This window comes from Siphateles boraxobius, unplaced genomic scaffold (assembly GCF_051911475.1).
Source record: "Siphateles boraxobius isolate OS27281-9 unplaced genomic scaffold, OSU_SipBor_1 130, whole genome shotgun sequence".
NCBI lineage: Eukaryota > Metazoa > Chordata > Actinopteri > Cypriniformes > Leuciscidae > Siphateles > Siphateles boraxobius.
Genome location: NW_027508734.1, coordinates 44,633,939 through 44,658,879, shown reverse-complemented (window position 1 = coordinate 44,658,879; position 24,941 = coordinate 44,633,939). Strand labels below are relative to the sequence as shown.

At 40.3% G+C, this 24,941-nt stretch overlaps 2 protein-coding genes across 2 annotated transcripts in view; one reads left to right on the top strand and one right to left on the bottom strand.

The window, feature by feature from the left end:
• Nucleotides 1-18: 18 nt before the first annotated feature.
• Nucleotides 19-10,694, bottom strand: cct7 (chaperonin containing TCP1, subunit 7 (eta)). The gene is made up of 11 exons (XM_077229566.1): nt 10,587-10,694; nt 9,320-9,473; nt 9,097-9,203; nt 6,759-6,937; nt 6,505-6,676; nt 3,602-3,766; nt 3,071-3,259; nt 2,326-2,423; nt 2,057-2,189; nt 765-971; nt 19-663 (listed from the first exon to the last, which is right to left on the bottom strand). The coding sequence occupies exons 1-11, from the start codon at nt 10,590-10,592 to the stop codon at nt 430-432; spliced, it is 1,644 nt and encodes a 547-aa protein (XP_077085681.1). The 5' UTR covers nt 10,593-10,694; the 3' UTR covers nt 19-429.
• A 12,768-nt stretch (nt 10,695-23,462) lies between these two features.
• Nucleotides 23,463-24,941, top strand: part of slc8a4b (solute carrier family 8 member 4b) — a 115,627-nt gene continuing 114,148 nt past the window's right edge. Inside the window, exon 1 of the mRNA XM_077229578.1 lies at nt 23,463-23,651. The gene's annotated coding sequence lies outside the window, so the exon portion shown is untranslated. The remainder of the gene's footprint in view (nt 23,652-24,941) is intronic.

Here is a 24,941-nt window from a genome sequence, read left to right as displayed (position 1 = left end):
GAAAACCTCACACAAATGTTGAGAAGCAAAAGTACTGATTTTAATTGGACCAATAAATAGTTCCACCGAATGACCAACACCGGAACGTATCACAGCAGAGTGCCTGCATTATATCAGTGCTTATACAGATCTACAAACTGACCACTTTTTTTGAGTGCGTGTATGGTTTGCGTGTGTTCTCAGACTATGGCAAAACAACATTCAAATCTCCAACAGATGATTCAATCCCCATCGATCTGGAACAAATACCAAAAATGACATTTTATTCTGTTTTAGCCTTTGTAACACAGAAATGCATGGATTTAGTGGGACCAGGGAGTAACAAAACAGGTCAAAGAAACAAATCAAGGCCCTATAAGTGGACAGCATTTGTTTTGACCTTCTGAAAGTCCAGAGGCTCTGTCCAAGACACTGCTGGATGGGTGTGGATTAGTGGGCATGTTGGGGTCTACCACGACCTCTTCCTCTGCCAGCAGATGCTGCCGGGCCGTCAGCAGAAGAGCGAGGGTTCTTGATGGTCTCATCTACTGAGAGGATGAGGCACGCGGCCTCAGAGGCAGCGGTCAGGGCATTGATACGCACAACAGAGGGCTCCCATACACACGCTTGGAAGTTATCCGCTATGTCTTCATTATTTATGTCCACTCCATACCACATGCCACCCTAGAGGAGAGGGAAATTATGCAAATGTACATTACAACATTGACATTACATTTAAACATGATATTAAATTAAACATGATCAAACATGACTTGTTTAGCTACCTGTGCATGCTTGGCCCTCAGTTTATTTAGGATATTGGTAGCATCAAAGCCTGCATTGTCACACAGCTGTCTTGGAATAATCTCCAGGGCTTTGGCAAAGGCTCCGATCAGCAACTGCTGCTTCCCAGGAATTGTTCTAGAATAATCCCTCAGATACTTCGAAAGCTCCATCTCAATAGCGCCACCTCCAGCAACAATTGAGTCATTCTGTCATGGGGAAATAGGAGCCTGTTATATATATATATATATATATATATACACACACGTATGTGTATTCTAGCTTCATGGATTTTATTAATCAACATTTGAGAGAAATTTTCATAAAATAAAAACAAATTTGAAAAAAAAAAAGGTGAGAATTTTTTTTGTCAGGGAAATGTGTAATAAGTGATGGAAAATTAAGACGTGTGATATAGCCTAAGCATACCGCTCTGCGCTTTGAGAGGGTTCAGGGATGTGGGACACGAGCAGAAAGACCATCTCTTTTTTTTTTTATATCTTCATGTTTTCTACTTGTTGTAAAAGGTATGAAGAGCGAATTTTATCTTCCACAGGGGCAAGACACTTAAGCTATGTTCGATTTTGCGCTGACAGGGAAAACGAAACTAAAAATCACCCGCACGTGTGAAACGCGCTTTACAAATAAACTTGACGCACCTTACCAAGTATAACAAGCACAACCAGTGTTAAAAGATTTTGACGTGCAAGTAAAAAGGTAGGCTATCTTTCCTACATAAGGAAAGATAGCGTTTTTCCACGTTACCACAGTAAAGAATGCGAATATAATAGGCCTACTTAAAAGCGAACAAAAGGAAGACACGTTTATTGTCTCCTGCGAAAATTGGGAGAGACGTGAGTGAAGATTTGGGAAAAGAAACAAGAGATTCCATCACCAGTGGAATAATAACTAATGGAATATTGTTAAATTCGCTGATAATCGGGTGACCGGATACAAAGCCGACAAAGGTTAAATTTATGGGCTCACGCACAACTCTCTCATTCGTCACGAATCCAAACATTTCCATGGATGCGATGTAATCCATGCTAACCTATTATTTATTTTGCAAACAAAGCTTTGTGCTTCACTCCTTTCATAATATTCATGTAAAACAGCGTTCACATAGAAAAAATTATGTTTTGTCGCACCACTGCCGGTGCTACTCAGCCACCGCGGTGGTTCGGTTGTCAAGTTTACTGGCACAGCCCTACTCCTAGCCAAAGGAAATCAAGGATAAGATCAAATCTGCAGTTGTAATAATCTGTAGCAAGAGCTATGCTAAAGTTTTCCCCACCTTGATCGCTCTGCGCACAATCATGATAGCATCATGCAGTGAGCGCTCTGTCTCTTCCATGAACTGCTCTGCGCCACCCCTCAGGATGAAGGTGCAGGTCTTGGCTTTCGGGCAGCCTTTAAAGACGTTGTATCTGTAATGGAATACAAATCGTTAGTATGGAAAATGTTTGTGTGGAATCATTTATCAAATTAAAATCTCTTGGGTTATGGACATAATTACATCTTATATTAACGCAAGAAAAAAAACACACAAAAAAAAACACATACCTTTCTCCTCCAACCTGCACTTCTTCAAAGAGCTCACACAGTCCAAGCACATCATCAGTCAGAGCACCAACACTGGTCTGAATAGAGCCACCACAGGCCTGGAGGACACAATACAACTGCTTTAACAACTACATAATCACCAACACATCAGGACCAAAACATCATTGCATGTGCATAAGGGAACAGATATCAGCCATTAATTACTCACTATAACGTTCAAATAACACTACAGAGTTCTGCAAGGATGACATTTTTATAGGCCAAAATCCAGAAAAGAGTTAAGCACTTCCAGTTCCATTGTCCTTAGTCAATGGGCTTTTAGTTAAATACCAGAAAAAAGATCTGTCTGAGACTAAAAGCTTAACAGTGGTGATGGTCATTCAACCATGGTGTAGTCCATTTATAGCCTATGTTTAGCTGTTTACTTCAGGCAATTCTATTTATTCTTTAAAATTCATTTAAGTTGTTTTAATTTGTCAATTTTATCACAATGACCAAAACGTGCAAGAATCAAACTTGTGTTGGTCAAGAGCTAATTTCTGCAATAATCCAAAAGCTAATGGAAAAATCCTATAGGGTTTTGTCAAGAGAAGCAGGGTGATGCTAACTTTCAGGTTGGCCTACAGAAATACAGTATTACTGTCATGCTCTATTACAATGCTAAAAGAAACCTGGAAATTACTGTTTACCAAATATAAACAAAGACGAATTAAATCATGACAGATGTACCGATACACAATCATACCATCATGGTTCTCTTGAGATCTTCCTCCACAACACGGCCTGCACAGAACAGATCTCTGTCTGCAAAGTATTGTGTGGCCACATCTCCGATGGGCAGCTTGGACAGCACCACTTTAGCGCCAGATTTGTAGATCTTCTCCAGCTTATCATACAGAATGTTCCATTCAGCATCAACAATGGCCTGATATTCCTGCAAACAGCCACATAAACATGAGGGGATTCAACTTAGTTTACATGGGCCATGATGGTTTACTGAAATAAGAATCTGTTACAGAAAATATTGGATTGTGGACTTTAGCACTAGTTAGTGTCACTTCAATAAAATAACTTTTAGAAGCTACAGAAATCAGATTTTGCCACTTCTCCCAAAGCATTACTCCACATTAAAATGAAAACTACACCATCAGTAACTGTTTCAATCTTTCTTGAACCCGAGCTGCTCATGGCCCAGTCCTTTCGTTATTCAAAAATTAAAAAGAATATACTTGACAACTACATTAGAAAACCTGTGACCGTAAAGAGCAGCACTTACCTCCACAGAGTTCACGCGAACCTCAGCATTGTCCTTCTCTGCCTTCAACTCCAGCTCAATGTTGAGCAGTGCGATCTTTGGGTTCACATAGCGCTTGGGCTGCATCTCAAAGCCAGCATAGGAGAAGGTCTTCTTGAATGCAACACCAGCCACAAGCTGAGATTCCTGATAGACAGCAAAAACAAAAGAGTATAAATTTAAAATCTGCAAGATCTCTACCACTTTTTTCCCTGTAACAATTTGCAAAGTAAGAAGGTGTATGATGACTAGTGTCCTTTCCAGTCTCCAGCTCCAAGCAGTGTTTCCCCTAAAAAAATTTCCAGCAGCGGTGCTGTTACGCGGGGGGGGGTATTTTTAAGTGAAAAATGTATTTTTTAGAAAGAAATGTACATTGAGAAAAATAAAATATGACACACCATCAACAGATTTAAGACATGATTATTGCAGCACGTACCTTGAATTGGTCACAAACAAAAACCTTCATTTTATAATTCTAGACAGGATTATTCATGTTTTTCTTTTGTGTTAATTTTCAGCTAGGTAATAATAATAATAATAATAATAATAATAAACAGTTATTTATAGCACTTTTCATACATGGAATGCAACGCAAGGTGCTTTACAAGCATAAAAACATTCACACAATGTCAAGGTAAAGTAAAAAATAAATATCAGATAAAATAACAGACTTATACACAACTTCACATAATATTGTTTTACTGATTCGCAGCTTTAAAAAGATAAGTCTTAACCTGCCTTTTAAAATTAAGAATACTAGTAGCCTCTTTCACTTCATTTGGTAAAGAATTCCAAATTTTTGGAGCATAGTGGCTAAAAGCACCACCAGATCGTTTACGAGTAAGTGGATAATGTGCCAGAGGATTAGCATTAGAGGATCTTAACGATCTACGATTTGGAACATACCTTGCCAGACAGTCTGAAATGTATAAAGGTGCCAGATTGTGCTGAGTTTTATGAACAAATAAAAGAACCTTAAAATCAATCCTTTAATGAACTGGTAACTAATGTAATTCCATTAAAACCGGTGTAATATGTTCTTTCCTTTTTAATATCTTTAGTACTCTGGCTGCTGCATTTTGTATCAATTGTAGCTTCGCTATAGAAACCATAGGCAGGCCAGTGTACATAGCATTGCAATAATCAAGATGAGAGAAAATAAATACATGAATGAGTTTCTTAGCATCATCCAAGGATAAAAAAAAGAACGAATCTTGGCTATTTAACTCAGATGATAAAAACAAGTTTTTGTCATTTGATTAATATGAGATTTAAAACTCAAATCGCAGTCCAAAGTGACACCTAGGTTCTTTACTTTTTTCTAAGATTGTAAAGCAAAGGGACCCAATCCAGCCTCTATCCTCTCCCGCTAATGTTTTGGGCCCTCAATAAGAATTTCAGTTTTGTCTTAGTTCATCCACATTACGATACTGGACAGACAATCAGCCAGCCTCTCCTAACTCAACTGAGATGTATAACTGTATATCATCAGCATAAAGATGATGATTCATGTCATATTCCTTAATTATTTTGCCCAAGGGGAGCATATATAATGAAAATAAAAGAGGCCCAAGAATTGATCCTTGTGGAACGGAACACCTTGTTTTATTTCATGTGTCTTTGATATAGTCACCTATATTAACTAAAAAGTTTCTTTCTGTTATATATGAAAGGTAGAAATTGTTTAGGGGAAAAATGAAACGGCACAACCCAGAAAAAGATTATTTACAATTTATTGAAAATGTTATCTTAATGGCATAGGCCACACCCAATCTGTGAGCACTTAATTTTTCTGGGCTCTTTGGTAATTGAATGCTATTGTGGGGGTATTTTTTGTTTTTGCAAGAAGTCTTATGCTCATCTAGCCCGCATTTATTTAATCAAAAATACAGAAAAAACAGTAGCCTAATATTGTAAAATATTACATGATAGCATCACATATCATATTAGAATGATTTCTGAAGGACACCAACCAGTTTAGTAGACTCATCTGAAAAATTAAATATGATTTAACTATCAGGACTATGAGCAGTAGGTGATACTTCCCCGTCCTCATGGAGAGCGCAGTTCGTACCGCTTTCTCCTTTCCACAAGTGCTTGCTCTCCCGTAGCGTCTGTCGTTGCTATGCAACCATGAACGGAGGCGCGCTTGGGAAACTGAGCGCGCCACGTCACTTCTATTATGAGCGCGCTTGGCGCATTTGAAATAACGAATTTGCACAGGCAAAAAACGCACTGTGAATGGCGCCTTATGGCAACATGACATTAGCCTAATTGAAAATATTTCCATATGTGGCTCTTTCCTCCTTGTTAACAAGTGGATCCAGAGCCACCGCATGCAGCGAAGCCGGTCGCCATGCCTCAGTGTTTTTGTGTGTAAGTGACTGTCGTGATATTACTGATCACGGAAAGATTTTGCAGCGGCACTATTGTAACACATTGTAGGGGAAACACTGTCTAAGTAGTGCAGACTAGCGGTGGAACGGATCGCAAAATTCACATTTCGGATCATTTGCGTTTTTTGAGCCACTGATCGGATACTTTTTGGATCAGCAAAAAAACAAATTATATATTACGGATGTGACGGTGAGGATATTTTCCCACCGGTTTCCATCCCCAGGCTTCATGAACTTGTGCTCCATGCTTTCACAGACGCTAACGTGACGTATGAATCTCAATCACACTGTGTTGCCAGGACCCGCCCTGCTCTGCTTCTGATAGGCTTGTAACGTTAGTTAGAGCTGCGTTCCTCTCATATGATTGGTAAGTGTAAGAAACTTTAGGTGTTTGTTCTTTATGAAATCATGTTTCCTTGTTTAAATATGCAGATTTCCTTTATGGATATACAAAAATGCCTTTAAATCTAGAGCACAGCTCCCTCTCACCTCCAGAGCTCCACCCTGCACCTTCTTCACTCCAATCATCTTCAAAGGCAGCAGATCGTCCAGCATCATCACTGCATCCACCACCATTTTGGAGAAGAAATCCTTCTGTCCTGCGATCAGCTTTGAGTTCAAAGCCGTAGAAGCACACTTCTCCAACAACCTCCTTTGTTCCCTGTGGTGGCAAGAGAGGACAAATGATCACATCTGTGATACTAACACATGCCTATGGAATTGCACACAGGGTCTGGACTTACTGCTCGTCATCCCTTTTGACGGTAACAGCGATTTCTTTGATCTTTTTGACGGCAAGCAGGGTAGCGATGCGGAAAGCTCTGATGATGGTCTGGGGGTGAAGCCCTTCCTCCACGTACGGCTTCAACTGCTTCAGAAACTCAGCAGCAAGCAGAGTCACTGAGGTGGTGCCATCACCAACCTGAATAAACAAAGAATGTTGAGGACACATTTTAATGTATTTAACTAGTTAGAAGATAATTATGCAATTTGAGCACAACTTGCTCCATATCAAGTTCTAATTAAGGGTATGTTTACACGACAACGATATGTTTAAAACGGAGAAGTTTCACACGACCCCCATTCACACGAATCCGCAAGAATGACTAAAAAACGCTGTATTCTGCAGCCAGGCCATTAGATGGCAATGAAACACTGTAGACTAAACACATAAGCATGTGCATGATGTCATCGTCTTCAGAATTTTTCTTTTTTGTTGTTTACAGAGATCGTTTTAAAAAACCTGCACTTTTAAATCCATTTTCAAAACGTGGTTGTACTGTAAATGAACGGCCAAAATGCTTTAAAAGTTTTATGTTTTTAGTTGAAAACGGTGTCTTACAAACAGACCCTATGAAACTGACTTGACATGCCGTTAACTGCCTTTAAAACCCCTTTGATCGTGTTCATATTTACAATACTGTCTCAATGCACTGCAGTTTTTGTGAAATAAAATTAATATAGAAATTCTATAACTATAAATTCCACTAGAAAATAGATTCTGAACTAAACCAATAACAGAACATTTTCTAAATATTTGCTTTGCAATGAGTCAACAGGTAGTTGAACAGGTGGTTCAAAAAATAGCCATTCCAACATTGCGCATCTTAGAATAGTATGTCAGTCAATCAACATTGACAACTAGGGTTGGGAATCGTAAGAAATTTTCCGGTTCAGATTCCGCAATATGATTCCGGTTTTCCATTCAATAAAAATTATAAAAACTAATTAAAAAAAAGTAGTAAGGGGAAAATGCACAATCCTTTATGTGTTTATTTCTTGTCAAATGAGTTTAACAGACTTGTAATGTCAACAAATTCAACATTATTTAACAATTTTTGAAACAATAATTAATTTTTCTGAAGGAAAATAACATTTCTGCATTCTCTAGGATAATTTGGGACCTCTCCTTGCTTATTGTATCTCCAGCAGTGGAGAATACCCTCTCAGAAGGGGTAGAATATGCTTGAACACACATGGAAGATCCAGACAGGTGACACATAATATTTTTAACATCGGTTTAAAATTTTGATTCATAAAGACTTCACTTGTTTCATTACTGGATGAATAAACACTCTAGCAGTTAATAAACAGAACTGCATGCGTCTTGCGGAAGAACATTGTAGCCGGAGCTACTTCTCTCTGTATATGTCTATGACAAGTCACACAGGCACTGAGCTTCTCTGCAGCGGTGCCGACCCGACCGGTGTTAAGTAGTCCGAGTCTAATGCTTGTTACAGGCTTACCGTTAGGGCTGCACGATTAATCGTATTTTAATCGCGATAACGATATCTGCCTCTCTCGATTATAATTTATACTGAAAACGCCTTTTTTTTTTTTTTACATTTGCGCCAAGTTTGAAAAAAGGTATTCGCGATGTACTCGCTCATTATATACATTTAGTAAATTCTGAACAATAAAAGTTACAGACTGCAGCTTTAACAGTTGTCTTTATGAATGTTTTGAAGCAACAGATGTAATCGATACACTCGTTATTTGAAGGCAGTGACTTTCTAAAGGTGATTTACCGGTATTCTGTTTTGGTTGCTACTGTAGACATCAGTGTTTATATTCGAACTATAAACTTATCTCAGTACTTCTCTGACCATTTGAATATTTGTAACACAGAAATATCGATACTGTGTGGTTGAAAAGACTGTGAATGTAAAGCGGTATCATATATATGGACAACTGCTCTCTCTGGGTCAGCAACAGAGCAAACAGATTTGAATGTTCCGATGTGAAGTTTTTGTCATTTAGGAATAAGATCGCGTGAGTGTTTGAATCGAGATCGTTTAAAGATTAATCGTGCAGCTCTACTGTCTTTATACTCTCTCTCTGTGTTGATATCTGACGCATAACGTATATGAGTAGCACAAGGGCCAGTGCATTCATTACTATTATAATATTCATGAGGTGAAACGTCACTATTAACGGATAAGCTCCCAGCACTTCGCCCACACATTGCACCAGAACCATTTTCAGAACCTAAACTTAGGAATTTCACACGGTTCCGGTATTTTTCAAGAACACTAATGGAAACAATAAGCTAAATGTGCAGACACAGAGAGGAAATCTTACCTCAGCATCCTGAGATCTGGCAATGTCTACCAGAGTCTTGGCTGCGGGGTGGACAACTTCCAGAAGTTTCAGAATTGTGGCTCCATCATTAGAAATAGTGGCTTTGCCTGCAAGATAACATCATGTAAATCCCAGCATGAAGCAGAGCATCATTCAAATATATCCAAAAATGTATCAATACTTCCCAATAAAACAGCACCTGTTTATGGAAGAGCAGACTTACCTCTGTTATCCACCACAAGCTTGTCCATGCCACGGGGGCCAAGGGTGGTCCTAACAGCCTCTGCCACAACCTGGCAGGCATTGATGTTGCTGACGAGCTGCGGGACCCCCTGAGAGGAGTCTGTGCCCTCCTTCAGGAGGATGACTGGAGTGGGCTGAGAGAAGACATTCAAGGGCCATAATCAATGCAATATCAAAATTAATCAATTTAATTAAGTCATTTAAAAAATTAAGCATTTTAAAGATCAGAGCAAAGGAATTTTGCTTTATTTACAATAGAAATCTACAATATTTTGCATATTCCACTACCTTTCCAAAACTACAAATTAAAATTTGAAAATGCACTTATTTTTCAAGATTTCCCATTACCATGGAAGATTTTTGACAGCTCCTGTACAGACAATGAAATTGACTATTTGTGTAAGTTGTACACAACGCTACGAGGGCTTACATATATTCTACAATGTGTGAAACCGTAATATCTGCTCAATTCTTAAGGTGATGATACACAGGGCAACTTTTTGAGCAATGTTGCTGGGCAATCTTGCCGGGCGATTGTTGCTTGTGCAGTTTCCCACTGAAAATGGGCAATACATTTCTATCTGGATAATTTAGATCGGTCGTGGGCCCTGTCTCTCATCTGGTTGCCCGTTGACGGCAACATTGCTCAAAAAATTGCCCTGTGTATCATCACCTTAAGTTATTGCAGTAGAACATGTCGTCATGCACACAGGAGAAACGCTAATATCTCTCACTTTGTGGCACTTGGTGCTAAAAAAATAATGGCTTTTAATCAGAAATAAGCGTTTTATAAAGTCACAGATTTATCGTAATGTATTTTGAGACGAACAGCATTAAAGGGTGTAACCGGTTAACAGTTCACTACCTCTTTCTCCATTACCGAAAGGATGCTAAACTAGAAAGCCATTAGCACCATTTAACTACAAAACTATTGTGAAATAAAAATGTGTAAATGAGTAACGTTACATATGCCGTACAAAAGTAATCTTTTGCACGTTGTGCCGTAATGCACATCTCTAAATTCTGCCTGTCATCCACAAACAGAAGAATGAATCGTTAGCAACCAAGCTAGCTAGCATCAATGTAAAACGTTAAGTATATTATCGCATTTAAAATAAAAATAATTTCGCAGACATGTCCTTTATGCTTTATTCTCTCTGTGCGTTTATATCCCAACACCAGGAGAAGAGTAAATAGCTAAGATGACGGTGGATTTGAAAGTAAAACAGTCATGAATGCGCACTCACCATCATGTTTGCGGTGTAGAGGAGGAGGACGGTGCCGGTGAGATACCCACAATGCAACTAGAACTCTCTAGAACACGAAACGCTTCTGTTGTTGAACTGATGATGGCCGTGAGGAGGCGCTATTACTACAGTTTTCATGTTTCCTGCTACGCACCCCCCTCCCCCACCATATGAACTTAATTAATTGGAAACAAATAAAAGAAAAGAAAAAAGATTAATGCACAAATATTTCTTAATGAATTGTTATTATGTATTTTATATTAATAATTTATTTAAACAATAAGCTTTAATAGTCATTAAAATTGACTAAATAAATAATATGTCATATAAAAGGTCAAATTTAATTTCCACAAGGAAATATAATTGAAGTAGAAAGAATGTGGAAAAACTATTTGACATTTATCCTAATTGTTCATTTATTAGCTTAACAGTTTATTACATTTAAAATAGTACATACTAAAATAGTGAGCATAAATAAATAAATAAAAGATTTGCATTATGAAAGGTAAATTAACATCGGAAAGTAAGTGGTATGTTTACCTACTAAAAATAATAATAATAAAAAGTTAAAGCAACATACCAAACAAACAAACAAACAAACAATAATAATAAAAAATATCTGCAAGCAGCAATACGGGGCCAAGCCGCTGAAGGGGCTGTAGCGCAATACGGAGCAAAAAGACCAAAAACAGCAGAATTAGAATGTACATGAAGAACAGATAGGTTCAGAAGTACAGATAGGATGAAATCAAAATGAACAGAAGGTCTGATGAGAATGAACACAGAATGAAGTAAAAAACAAGCTTATTTCTGATCCAAGAGTAAGAAAGATTAGTACAGCTCTTACCCAGATAATAAAGGAATTGAAATGACAAGTTTATACACAATTTTAAAGATGTCCCTCATAGGACTCGAACCCACTATCTATGGGTCAGGTGTCTGTCACTCATCATGTTGTGCCACTTGGCAGACATGCATCTACACAGCTGCCAAAATTCAATACTTTCAAGAGAGAATCAAGTCAAAATTAAGAATTTTGAAGAAAATGAAGAGAATAGAACAATGAATTGTACATAAAAGCACTGCATGTTGTATGTGACAGCTTCAGATGAGACCATTCTTAGGCACAATGCAACTTCTGCATCTTTTCCTGCCACAGTACCTCATGCGGTCTGGGCACGTGTCACACAGGATTCGAACCCACGACCACAATGATTCGGGATTTGTGACACATGGTTTAGCAACTTGCACCACTCAGAGGACAAAAATTACACAGCTGCATAGGAGAGCCTTCAGTGTAAGAATAAGCACACAAAATCATGTTAACGAGATTAGCATGCTAAGCTAGCTCAATGCTAATGTAGCTTATGGTTATTCTGATAGCTGAAGAGCCGCATTAGAAAGAATGGCATCTGGTTAGCATGCTAACCAACTATTATGCTAAGCTAGCCAGAATAAGGCAACAAACACAGGCTAGGTCAACTTCGGAGACGAATATATCGGGAACGGTATCGGGAACGGTAGCGAATATCAAAAATCTGTTCAGTCATTTCTGTGCGGCTCGGTCCAATTAACATCTGATCAAATTTTGGACAAAATTGAGCAAGATTTGGGCTCAAGAGGAGTAGCGAAAAAACGGTTTTTCATTTGCTCTAATATGCCGGACAGTCACATTGTTGGAAAATGAAAAACGAGATATCGTTGGAATCGGTATAAGCCAAGGAACAGAAATTTCAGAATTTAAGAAATTAAATTTTGAACTATATTTGCAAAAGTTATAAGCGTTTTTACAAAAAAACGTATACCTTTGGAACACTAGGTGGCGCTGTGTTCAAACTTCTCGGGTACTTTAAAGCCATGCAAATGATGATCCATACTAAATTTTGTGAAGATATGTCAAATAGTTTAAAAGATATTGCAAATTATGACAAAATTCAAAATGGCTGACACGTGGTACATCCAATCCTGGCAAAATCGGTATCCACGGATTTGACATGACACAAGCAATCTATAAATACCACATTTATGATTTTCTGACTAACTGTTCAAAAGTTATTGGCTTAAATAGCTATTTTTCATATCTCATGACCCATAGGTGGCGCTGTTCCCAACTTTGACATGGACTCTCAGATCCTGCTTCCGATGAAGCAAACCAAATTTCGTTTCGATTGATAAAAATTTAGCCGAGCTATAGCTTCTGAACCAATTTTGGGTCGACCTCGTTAAGTTTGCGACATAATAACTTTTGATCAAAGATGAATAAAAAAATTCTGTTCAGTCATTTCTGTGCGGCTCAGTCCGAAGATCATTTGAGCACATGGTTGGAGAGAATTGGACAATATTTGAAGGAGGAGTAGCAAAAAAACTGAATACTGTACATTTCAAAATGGCCACTACTGTAATGGGCGGGGTCTTAATGGAAGGTATTGGTTGTGATCAGAATGATGAGAGGAATCAGGTGTACCAAGATTCATGTCTCTAGATCAAAGGGTTCAAAAGTTATAACCATTTCAATGTTGAATTTTTGAACTGGTATTGGCGTTATAGAGTTGGTCCTGGAGACTCAAAATCTGGTCCAATTGGTATTCATGACCATCACTAGAAGTGTGCCAAATTTCATCATTTTCCCATGTATGGTTCATAGGGCTGCCATAGACTTCCATTGGCTGAAGAAGAAGAATAATAATAAGAAAACTAACAGATACAATAGGTGCCTCAGCACCTTCGGGGCTTGGCCCCTAATAAGAAAACTAACAGATACAATAGGTGCCTCAGCCCCTTCAGGGCTTGGCCCCTAATAAATAAATAAAAGTTTTGCATTATAAAAGGTACCTTTATTTCTTTAAAATAAATAAATAAATAAAATAAACTCTATATGAGATTAGGGATGGATGAGATTGAATAGAGGTCATCTACATGTTAGGGATTTATGCAGATTATAGATCTCTCTTTTTATCTTACTCCCCCTTCCCTGTATGGATCTATATATAGATTTTTTTTAGTTTATATTGATTTTTTTCTCATTTGTCTGCCTCTGTCTTATCACCTGGCAAGCTTTATAAGTTTTACTGCCTTAACATGATTCAGTTTTTTGTTGTTGTTGTTGTTGTTGTTGTTGTTGTTGTTGTTGTTGTTGTTGTTGTTTTACCACAGAGAGATTATCCTTCAGATCAATACGATTCTGGTCAAATTAAAACTAACAGGCAAAGCACAAAAAACATAGATTTTAAAGCACAAAAGACTTATACTCTTTTTCTCTCTGCTTCCCGCATACACACACCCATGTTCAGCATGGCCTGGTTAAGGCACTGTGTTCTACTCTATATATTTAAGATGTCTCAGATGTAACAGTATATGTGGATACTTTCCCCCCGCAGAGTAACTACAGGCTTAGGCTGCTGTGGTTTGCAAGCAGTTCTGGATAGTGAGGGTGGTGCATGTTACCCTGTGATGTGTCTGAAGTCTGTGGCTGAACTATGAGCTCTCAGGGTTCCCTGTTTTAGACACATGTAATTATCAGACGTTATATATACCCGCCCTGCCTCGCCCTTATGGAGGGTACCTTTTAGCTGGGATATTTTTGGCATCTATGGCAGTTGACACACCCATTTTTGAGACTGCACAAGCTGAAGATTCAGCTCTATGTAAAATGCACCAGCCCTCATCCAGACACACATTCAGATATCTCTGAAAAATATACAGTAGAGCATAACCTGCCTTGCTGCAGAGCCAAGTCATGACTGGTCAAGCGAAGTGGTCTGAATGTGACTTGAATTTTCATTCAAACCCTTCAGAGCTGAGCCCTCACTGACAACAAATTGAATCAGATCTCAGGCACCCTGCCTTAGCACTCAAAAGAGACCTACCACAGATCTCATTCGGCCTTCATGCCCTCTCTCTCTTTCTATCCCTCTGTCATTATCAACCCTCTTTTCAATCTATCCTCCTTTACTGTACCCTTTAATGTGGCCATACCACTCCGTATGTGTCCTCTGTGTGATGGAGCTCAGGCTGTAATCACAAACACCAGTGATAAATGAGGGCTACTGGTGGCTTTTGACACCGACAATCTTTTCCTCCCAGTCTATTACATGGACCACCAAGCACTGGGTGCTTAATGTGGACTATATGATTCCAACTAGCACAGAAATCCAGCTATATATTGGTGAGATAAGGCTGGGTAGTTCCAAATACTTCCATTCTAGGAATACTGCAAACAGTAATTTAAACATGACACAATGTTCTGCGAGATGGATGTGCATTGGGTTCATGCATCTTTAGACATTAAAGAGCAGTGCAGTGATTTGGGTCCAAGAACTGGCAAAGCAGGACTGAATCAGTTAAGCTCGATATTTAATTTGCGATAGGGGTGTGCATGTGCATTCATGCATATTTCTCGTATTTATTTATTGTATTTATTTATGTCAAGTTCCTTATTTTTGAACTAATTCCCATGTAAATGTCCACACATGCACAAGCAAATCCATGGCCCAAATTGTTGTGCATGTGCAGTACTAGGGCCATTAATCTGAACAATTGCATCATGCTTGACAATTAAAAAGCCAATCCATCACAGCCTAATCAATACTGTCTCACTCTGAGGTGCGGGGGTGTTTGTTCTAATAACTGTTTTGGGACTTGGCATTAATCTTTCTATAACAAATTGTGTGAGCTTGTATATGTGTGTGTACTTATACACCTATCTTTGTGAGGGCCGATTTGGGTTTTAGACCATCTGAGTGTGGATAAAGTGAGGAAAGTTAGGACATTTTGGCTGGTCCTCACTTTCTGAGACCTATTTAAAGGCCTGTTTGAGGGGTCAAGACTTGGGGATTGGGTTAGGGACAAGATTATTATTAGGTTAAGGGTAGGTGTATCTACACCGTGTGTTTCCCTGCTGTCAAGTCAAGTCAAGTCCAGTCCAAGTCTGTCTTGTTTTCCCCCTCGGGGTAGTTTTTGTTTGTATTTTGTTTTATTTTTATTATTAAAATAAAGCCCTTTATTTCTCCTGCAATTGAGTCCTCGCTCCCTTCATTCAACCTGACAGAACGAACCAGCCATAATGAGGACTCAGCGGAAGAAGGGCTTGCAATATCCACCAGCCTCCACTCTCTCCAGCCCCCTCTATGTACGCATTCTCCAATTCAAGGCCTTGAATTCCCACCGTCAACGGGGGACTGATCTGAGGACGTTTTCTGTAGAGTTCAGTGACTCTGCAGAGGGGCTGGGGTTCAACAACGTGGCACTCAAGGATCTTTTTAACTCTGCCCTTGATGAGCCCCTCAGCTGGTGGAGAATGAGAGGACTGGATCAACAGAATTTTGGGGGTTTTGTGAATTTCCTCACTCGCCATGGGAATACTCCTGCTGCAGGCGGTCCCAAGCCTGGTGGTCCAAGAGGACCCGACTTCAGTGGCCCCAAGCCCGGTGGTCCAAGAGGACCCGACTTTGGTGGCCCCAAGTCCGGTGGTCTGGGAGGACTGACTTCGGGGGTCTCAAGTCCGGTGGCCAGAGGGGAAGAAGATGAGAAAGGCTTCCTCCGTCCCACAAGGCCTGAAGGCCATGCCCAAGCTCCTTGCACTGTTGGCGCTGCCCATGCTGCCTGTCAAGCCTGCTCCACTCAAGCTCCGGGGGCCGCCCTTCCGGAGTTTCGTCTCGTCGTGGCTGCCCATCCAGAGCCTCTACCAAGCCAGGGTCTCTTCACGTCAGGCCTGCCGATCCTGAGCTTCACGTCAGGCCTCCCGAGCCAGAGACCGTTCACGTCATGCCTGCCGAGTCAGAGACCATTCACATCATGACTGCTGAGCCAGAGACCATTCACATCATGCCTGCCGAGCCAGAGACCGTTCAAGCCAGGTCAGCTGTGCCTGTGTCTTTGGACAAGATGGCCATCTCTGTCCCTGAAGGATCGGATTCGCCCTGGCCCCCTGAAGCGTCTGGTCTGTCCCTCCGGCACCGCCCAGGTCCTCAGCCAGGATTCCAGATCTGCCAGAGCCCAACTGGTCCATCCCTCCAGTTCCGACCTGGTCCTCAGCCAGGAATCCAGACCCACCTGAGCCTCCCTGGGTCAACTCTCTCGTCCCTCCCTGGTCTCAGCTAAAGACTTCCTGGACTGTCATGCTGGTTATGTCTTGGTTCCCCTCCCCTCTTTGTCTCTGTGTTTTGATCTTCCTGTCTAGTGTTGTTTGTTGGTGAGTTGTCATGTCATGTTCCTGTCTTCGTTTTGTGGTGTTCCTTGTACGGGACGCCAGGGGGCATCCCTTTAGAGGAGGGGTAGTGGCAAGGTTCTCCTAGAATTTCCTACAAATACTTTTTTCCTGTTGGATTTTACTATTCTTCCAGTATTGTATATCTCCGCTTCATCTGTCAGTGGTGGTGCAGGTGTTCTGCCTTCTTACTGTTGGAGGTGGAGAACTCAAATGTTCATTTCATTTGCCTAATTAAAAAATGTAACAGGTTGGATTAGAGAACATTTAATTATGTGAAAAGAGCATTATACTACATGGAAACAGCTGTGGCACATTGGAATAGACACTGAATTATATTTATTTAATATGTCAAATGTTTGTAAAGTCATGTAACCTACAGCCATGAACCTTTTATGCCTAACAATATAACTGATTGAATTATGGTTTTATTGTTCAATTTTAGTTGCTGCCACGTTCTTTTTTACTTTATCTTTTTTTTTGCCTGTCGGATTACATGAAAATGAGTATTAGTTCAATAACTTACCTTTCTTTCAGTTTTCACCTGATAATATAACAGTGATTAAGAATTATACTTGACTCAGAAGTATGCGGACGTCTTTTGTTGAGTTCTGTTGCCATGGGGAATTGTAGTTTCAGAGCTCCATTGATCATGGCTTTTCACAGTCATGGTGCACGCGCTTAACTCAGAGTCAGCCTACTCAGAGTTGTTTGAACTAACTCAATTCAGCTGTTCTGAAACCGAAAACTCAGAGTTTCCCATCTCAGGGTAAATCAACTCAGAGTTCAAGTTTTAACTCAGAGTTGGTTGAACCTCCTTATTGAAACAGGCCCCAGGGGCCTATACCATGAAACCGGTTTAGGTGCCTAGCCAGTTTTGTTTCAGTTCCCTTTCGAGATGTCTCTCGTATTGCGTAATTTAGCTTACGCTATGGGAAAACTCCTTTTCTCGAGAATATTGAAGCATTTTTTTAAAACGCATTGCAGCTGCACAGCAGACATACAGCTGAGCGCCTTAGCTCACTCATTGGCTGTGCTGCGGCAACTGCACGAACCTATGGCGAGTCGGCTAGGAATGCGCGAACCAATCAGGAGGCATCGAGCCTGCACGTTAGAGCCTGCCAGGATGGGCGTGGCTTATCGCAATATATGCCCCCATTTCGCAATAGAATTCAGATTTAATCTCCTTCAGCAAGTTTCACTTCGCTGACCTATGGATGAGAAGCCTCGCCGCCGTCGAAAAGCCTTCAGCGGAACAAGCCCCTGCTAAGTAGTTTTGAGGATGCCGGCTTCCTGGTTTTCAACAGGACACCGCCTTCAGCCTGCTGTTCTGCTGTGCCATCCGGCAAACTATAACCTTTACAAGCAGTCATTCTTGAGATACGCCTTCGAGGGGCAGGCTTATCAGTACACAGTCCTACTGAAGTCCTATTCGGGTTATCCCTAGCACCTTGTACAGTAATGAAGTGCATGCTCTCACCCCCCTGAGACAATGGGGAGTGCAAATGTTGAACTACCTCGACGATTGGCAGGTTATAGGCCAATCAGAGGCGCAGTTAATAACTCACAGATCCTGGCTCCTCAGCCATCTAGAATGCCTAGGTCTCAGGATCAATGCTTCAAAAAACGCACTGTTTCCCAGCCAGAGTATACCTTTTCTGGGAACATCAATAAATTCTATACAGATGAGAGCGCGGCTGATGTTAGAGCGCACGCTTGCCATTCAGCGTCTAGCGGCATCATTCAGAGCAGGCGTTTGCGCTCCTCTCAAGAGTTTTCAGAGGATGTTAGGCCTCATGACCTCAGCATCATCAGTAATCCAGTTGGGTCTACTGTATATGCATCCCCTCCAGCGCTGGTTAAAACCCCATGTACCAGCTCACGCTTAGCAATCTGGCCACTTATGCGTCAAAGTGAACCACGGCTGTGTCAGAGCCCTGGCTCCTTGGAAAGCAGCCGACTGATATCAGTCCGGCGTGAGTATGGGCATGATTTCGAGGAGGAAAGAGATTGGGGGGCCCCATACGAGGGCAGGCCCATCTCCGGCCTTTGGTCAAGCCCGGACAGGTGCCTACACATAAACTGTCTAGAGATGAGAGCAGTCGCTCTATCACTAGAATTCCTCCCATACATAAAAGGTCATCACGTCCTGCTAGCACTGGCATCAGTCAACTGAGTGGGTGATTTGCAAGCACTCTCACGGAGCGCTTCCTGCCTTGAATTCGGGCCCAACGACTCCAGAGTCATCCTTAAGCCAAGGCACGGTTATTTTTTATAAGTGCTCTCGACTCTATTCAGAGTGCAGGTTATTTCGCTCTTCGTGTGCTTCAGAGGCCGCACCAGAGGTTGTGCGGTCACAAAGCAGAGGCTGTCAAGCTGGATAGTTGATGCTATCTCGCTGGCTTATGAGTCTAAGAGCCTCCGTTGTCCCATAGGCATCAAAGCTCATTCCACGAGAGGCATGGCCTCATCGTGGGCATGGTCGAGTGGAATACCAATTGAAGATATTTGTGCGGCAGCAGGCTGGGCCTCACCATCCACATTTATGAGGTTTTATAATATGGATGTTCCCGAAGGTTCTTTCTGTATGAATAAAGTGCTAAGCACATTTTCACAATTATAAGGCCTGACATCTGACTTACACAATACTCGTTCCATACTCTCAGGGAACCGAGGTTACGTTAGTAACCGAGGTATTTAGTTTGTGTCAACCCTGGGTTTTGGCAGCCATGAAAGTGGTTTGGCTTTTAGCAGTGTTCATCGCCGTAGTAACTTACGCTAATCTGATCTGAGGCAGAGGGTTGTTCCATTAAGACGCTAAGAAAAGCGGGGATTAAACTCTAACACATGACTTGAATGAACCTAACAAATAAGTTGGGGCTAAATTGGTTTCATAAAAGGTAAATGAAGTTTACACAATCCCACTAATTTGATCCAGGTTTATCTAGTCTAGATAATTGCGTGTGCACGCGTTTCTGAAGCAGCCCTAGAGGTCGATCGTGGATCAAATCGATCCACCATCAAACAGTGTATATTTTGTGCTGTTTTAGGCTTTTGAGCAGGGGTGTAATTTACGGGTGGGACATGTCCCCACCACTTTTTACTAGGGTCGATATTGTCCCCAACACTTTTGAAACATCTCGCGGATGCAGATGTACCAATACAAATAAATAAAACATCTCCAGTTAACTTGCAGAGCATTCATTTAGTTTGTTTGTTAAATAAGAGGTGATCTTAGCATCTTAGCATGCTGAAACGTGTTGTTTTTCAAATCAAGTGATCAAAGTGCTCGTTGACTGTGATCAGTGGTGCAGATAAAGTGTTCTCTTTACCCGCACACCGCACAGTCTTCACACGGACACGCACTTTAATCTGTTGCGCAGACTCTCTATTCGTTCCGATGAAATCACAAAATGAAAAAAGAAAATGCACTCAAATGTGTCCCTGCTTGATATACAATCACTGATAAACATAATCGGTTTTAATTAGAATTAGATTAGAACCCAGAACCTCTGACATGCTTGGCAAAAGTTCTGCTGCTGGACCATTCAAGTACATATGTAGAATAGTCGGATCTATTTATTTATTCACGTGAAAATTCTCGGTACTAACAAATTTAATTAAACCCATTTTACTATTTAAATCGATTCCTGGACATTGTAATGTTATTGTTCATAGGTATATCTGATTTATGATTTAGCATTGTATTAGCAACCCCCGTCCCCCCCAACACCCCAACACACACACACCTCTCCCACCCACTTTTTAAAGCAATGATATGCCACTGCGTTTGAGACAGGTTTTTTTTCCCCTCAGTGCAAAACTTTTTGCTATTAAACTTCACATTGAACGAACGCTGCTGCATGCATGCATGTCAAATAGGAGGGCAATAATTCTGACTAAAATATACATTTTGCTTGGAAAATTAATATGCAATATTTTATTACACCAGAAGTATCTTCTAATTATAATCATTTATCTTTAGGATGTTGGAAAATTTGCAGTGAACTTATAGCTCATTACACTATAGGTGTAACACCTGGAGGTTTTCCTGGATCTGGTACCTCAAACCAATTTCCCAGACGACTCCCTCTGCACGTTTCATTGTTCAGTTTCTGTGGGACTGAACAATGCCACTCGAGTGCAGTTGTCCAGGGAACTTCCTCAAGGAAGCTTCACTGTCGATGATGTCACCAGCCCCACTCCAACCCCAGTGCCCAGCCTGAACCCTACGGTCAGATCCAAGCAGCTTGAGCCCACCGCAGACGTCGAGCCCACCGCAGACTTCGAGCCCTTCTCCGCTGCGAATTGTGAGCCCACACCATCGAGGGTGTGTGCGCCCAATATCGTTTAGTGAACCTTCTGTCGTCGAGCCCTGAGCCTTCTGGCCCTACCGTGGCCGCCCGTCCCTGCCGTGGCCGCCCGCACAGCCTGATCCGTCCTGGGCCCCTGAACTGCCAACTCCGCTCTGGCCGCCTGCACAGCCTGCTCCACCCTGGAGGCTTCCTGCTGCGGATAGGCCACGCCCTTTTCTAAAAAATAAATAAAAATACATCGACGTTAACAAACATTTCATATACAATATAATTTAACATGTTTGTAGGTCTATATTGTCTCATTTATCATTGTAGCCTTATTTAAGTTGATTTTCTGTATACTGTGTAGTTATTTTTGGACTAATAGTGCTTAAAGTCCAATAATGGTGTGATAGAGTGTCAGTTGTAATATCATTGTGTTCCTTTCGGTCAGTGTTTGAGGATCTGTGTAACAACTCAGGCTTAGCCTGACAGTTAGCCTGTCCTGGACCAGGTTAGTTTCCCAGCATAAGTTGCCAGAGTAACTGAGTTTAAACTACTTTAAATTTGCTTTATGAAACAGAATCAACCGACAATAAGTCTGACTATCCAAAATAAGCCTGGCTTGTATTCTAATCTTGTTTTATGGAACAGCCCTCAAATATATTTTGGACTTTGCATCACTCAACCAGCTCCATATGTTAAGTTTTACTGAGATACTAAGCTTGATCAATAGCTCAGTTAGAGAATTGTGCTTTTGACATGAACAGTTCAGGTACGAACCCTGTGAAAGATGAGTCAAGGTACAAGAGCTCAAAGTTAAAAAACAAGCTAAAAGGCCATGTTACGATACATTTTTATGTCGTATTTCCTTTTGTTAACACTATCGGGTAGGTTTAGTGTAGGTGTACGTTATTTTAAAACGTGATGGAGTATTCTTTAAGAACTGCAATGATACGTACAAACTCCGACGTAATAAAACGTTGCTATATTGACGTTCATCTTTTCCGAAAAAAACAAATAAAACCCCTTTTGGCACCACTTACTGGACATATCACTTTGAAACGTTTGCAAACATTTTGCCACAGGTACGTTTTTCTAAGGAGCCTGGGCTGCTTAAAATAGCTTGAATGTAACTACACCCTGGCTTCAGAACCATGAATATGCAAATTATCCCCACCTAATCGATCATAAATAAAAATCGATCGTAAAATTTTAGTTCATCAATTATTTTCACGCAAGTTTGAATGAATAAATATATGGTAATATAAATACGCTTTAGAATCAATAGATGAAGCTATAAAATGACTACATGTGAGCTTAAATGTTCAATTCTCTCTATACCTTTATAAACTAACTTTACAACTTTTACTTGCACTGATATACAGTAGCGAGACCTTTTCTTTTAGTTGTCTTCTTTCATAGACAGCTATTTTCTTCTTGCTGTTTTAATTTGTTTAAATTCTTAATATTTTAATACTTTTATTCAATAAGTGAATTGCTGCTTCTCTCACGAGAAATTAATTTCAATGAGTTTTGAATGAGTTTGGATCAATGTGATTGGATGTTTGACAGAGAAAGTTGATTATCAGCATCTAGGTACCAACAAAGCCTGGTTGGATTGGTTTGGTTTTGTCAACTCGAAACTAATCCAGCAACCCTGAGTTTGTTCAACTGCCATTATGGTACAGGCCCCTGGGTCCATGTAGTACAGTTTTTAAAAGACTGGCAAGACTGGTGTCATCTAATGAGACTGTAATTTACGTCAACATTAATGTTAGTAAACAAATGCTATTTTCAATTAATATAGGTTAATAATAGTGCACCTTTAATCGTTTCACTTATTAACAGCCTACGCATTAGAAACGCACAAGCCTAACCTGTTTTTACGCATGATGTTGACCAAGTCATGAACTCTCTCTCTCTCTCTCTCTCTCTCTCTCTCTCTCTCTCTCTCTCTCTCTCTCTCTCTCTCTCTCTCTCACTCACTTTCTCCCCCACCCTCAGTACAGCAGCTGATGCTGATGCGAGTAGGCTACACTCATTCTGACTCCCCTATCATGAGCGCAGACACCATGTCACCAGCTCCTCCCTTATTCTCTTCAATGAACTTTGAGAAGCGCGTTCTATAGGATAGTCATCGGCGTTTCGTCTCCTTATTCTTAATGAAGATATGACAAAGGCAACCACTCACGAAAGGAATTATTTACAATGACGGTGATCAATGGAGGAGACGTGCGTGGACACTAGATCAGTTTGATCGTTTGCAGGACACGTCCTAGAGGTTTTTAATCTAAAGAGGAAGCGAGAACCGTGTAAATTCCCTAACACTTCTTACCAGATCAAACAGTGTCAAACGGGAACTGACGGGCTTTTGAAAACAGATCGTGGGTTACTTAAGAGCAAAAAGAGGTGGATGAATACTATTTTATTTAGAGATACATGTCAATACACGAGCAGCGGACGAGAGAACCCTGTAATACAAGAGCTAGAGAAGATCGCCGAAGTCCATCGTTAACAAGAGAGAGGAATTCAACTGACGGTGCGCTGCATTGAATTTGGAAGGTCAGTTATCAACTTAAACTGAACGCGCTGTGATTGTACAATGACATTTGGTTGAAAGTTACCATACCAGCGAGTCGCAGAAAATAAATATATTTTTTAAAATGTAATTTATTTTACTGTAAAATAGCCTATGCTAGAAAAAGTATAAAACTCAGTTATGTCGTTTAAAAAGAAAACAGTAATTTTAACGGTAGCTACAATTTTGTTAAAATTAAGTTAAGTATAATGTAGGCTATATCAAAAACAAGATCAGGGTTGATTCAAGCACAAATGTAGGCTAGGCTATAAGCCCTAAACGCATTGTAATTTGCTTTAAATAAAAGCATCTTCCAAATGTGTAAAAGTTTTATCCATATTTAAGAAGATAAACCATCAAACCAAACTAACTTCAAGTGTCAAGTTATAGGCTAGGCCTATATTGGGTTGATTTTATTGCATTTATGCTATGTTTTTTCAGTTCGTTTAATGTATTACAGTAAACATTCCCAGATGCTGCAAGATGTCTGTTAAAGATCACTTCATAATTTTTTACGCAGTTTTACATACATTTTAAATTATAAACATCTTAAAGAAATTTTCTAAACGTCTATTTGACATCTGACGGGAAACGTCTTAGACGTATTGCAGATGAGCCAACACTCTAAAAAATACGTCTTCCAGATGTAAACACGCACATCAAATAGAAATACCTAATAATGCTTGAAACAAGTCTTTTTTTAAAAGTTCTGTCAACCTTTGCATCCAATATTGTATAGGCCTACTGGTTTTATTGCTCAACGATTGTAGACAAAACAATGATGTTTTTTGTGATATATTTGAAGAGTAGCCTACGTCTTTAATATCGTGTTAAAAAAGAAAGTAGGCATATGTTTTATCGATGCACAGTCCGATAAAACAACCGAAGCATCTGTTGCTATGGTTACCTCCTCACCCAAAAGCAATTTCTGTTTGCGAGCCTACATTTAGCGCAATTTGATAATTTATATAATCTAACTTTGTAGTTGAGATGTGAAAACACAGTTGAAACTTTAAGAGCTACCCATGTCCCTACAGTCCCTTTTTGGGGGTTCAAGGTCATTCTGGACAAATGTCAAATAGACGTTTAGAAAATTTCTTAAAGATGTTTATGATTTAGAACGTATGTAAAACTGACATCTTAAAGACGTCTAGACATCAGATGTTAGTAAACAGCAGATGCTTTTCAGATAAAGTGATCTTTAACAGACATCTTGCAGACATACTGCTATCTGGGTAATGTAGTCACCCCCCCCCCCCTCCCCCCTCCCCCTC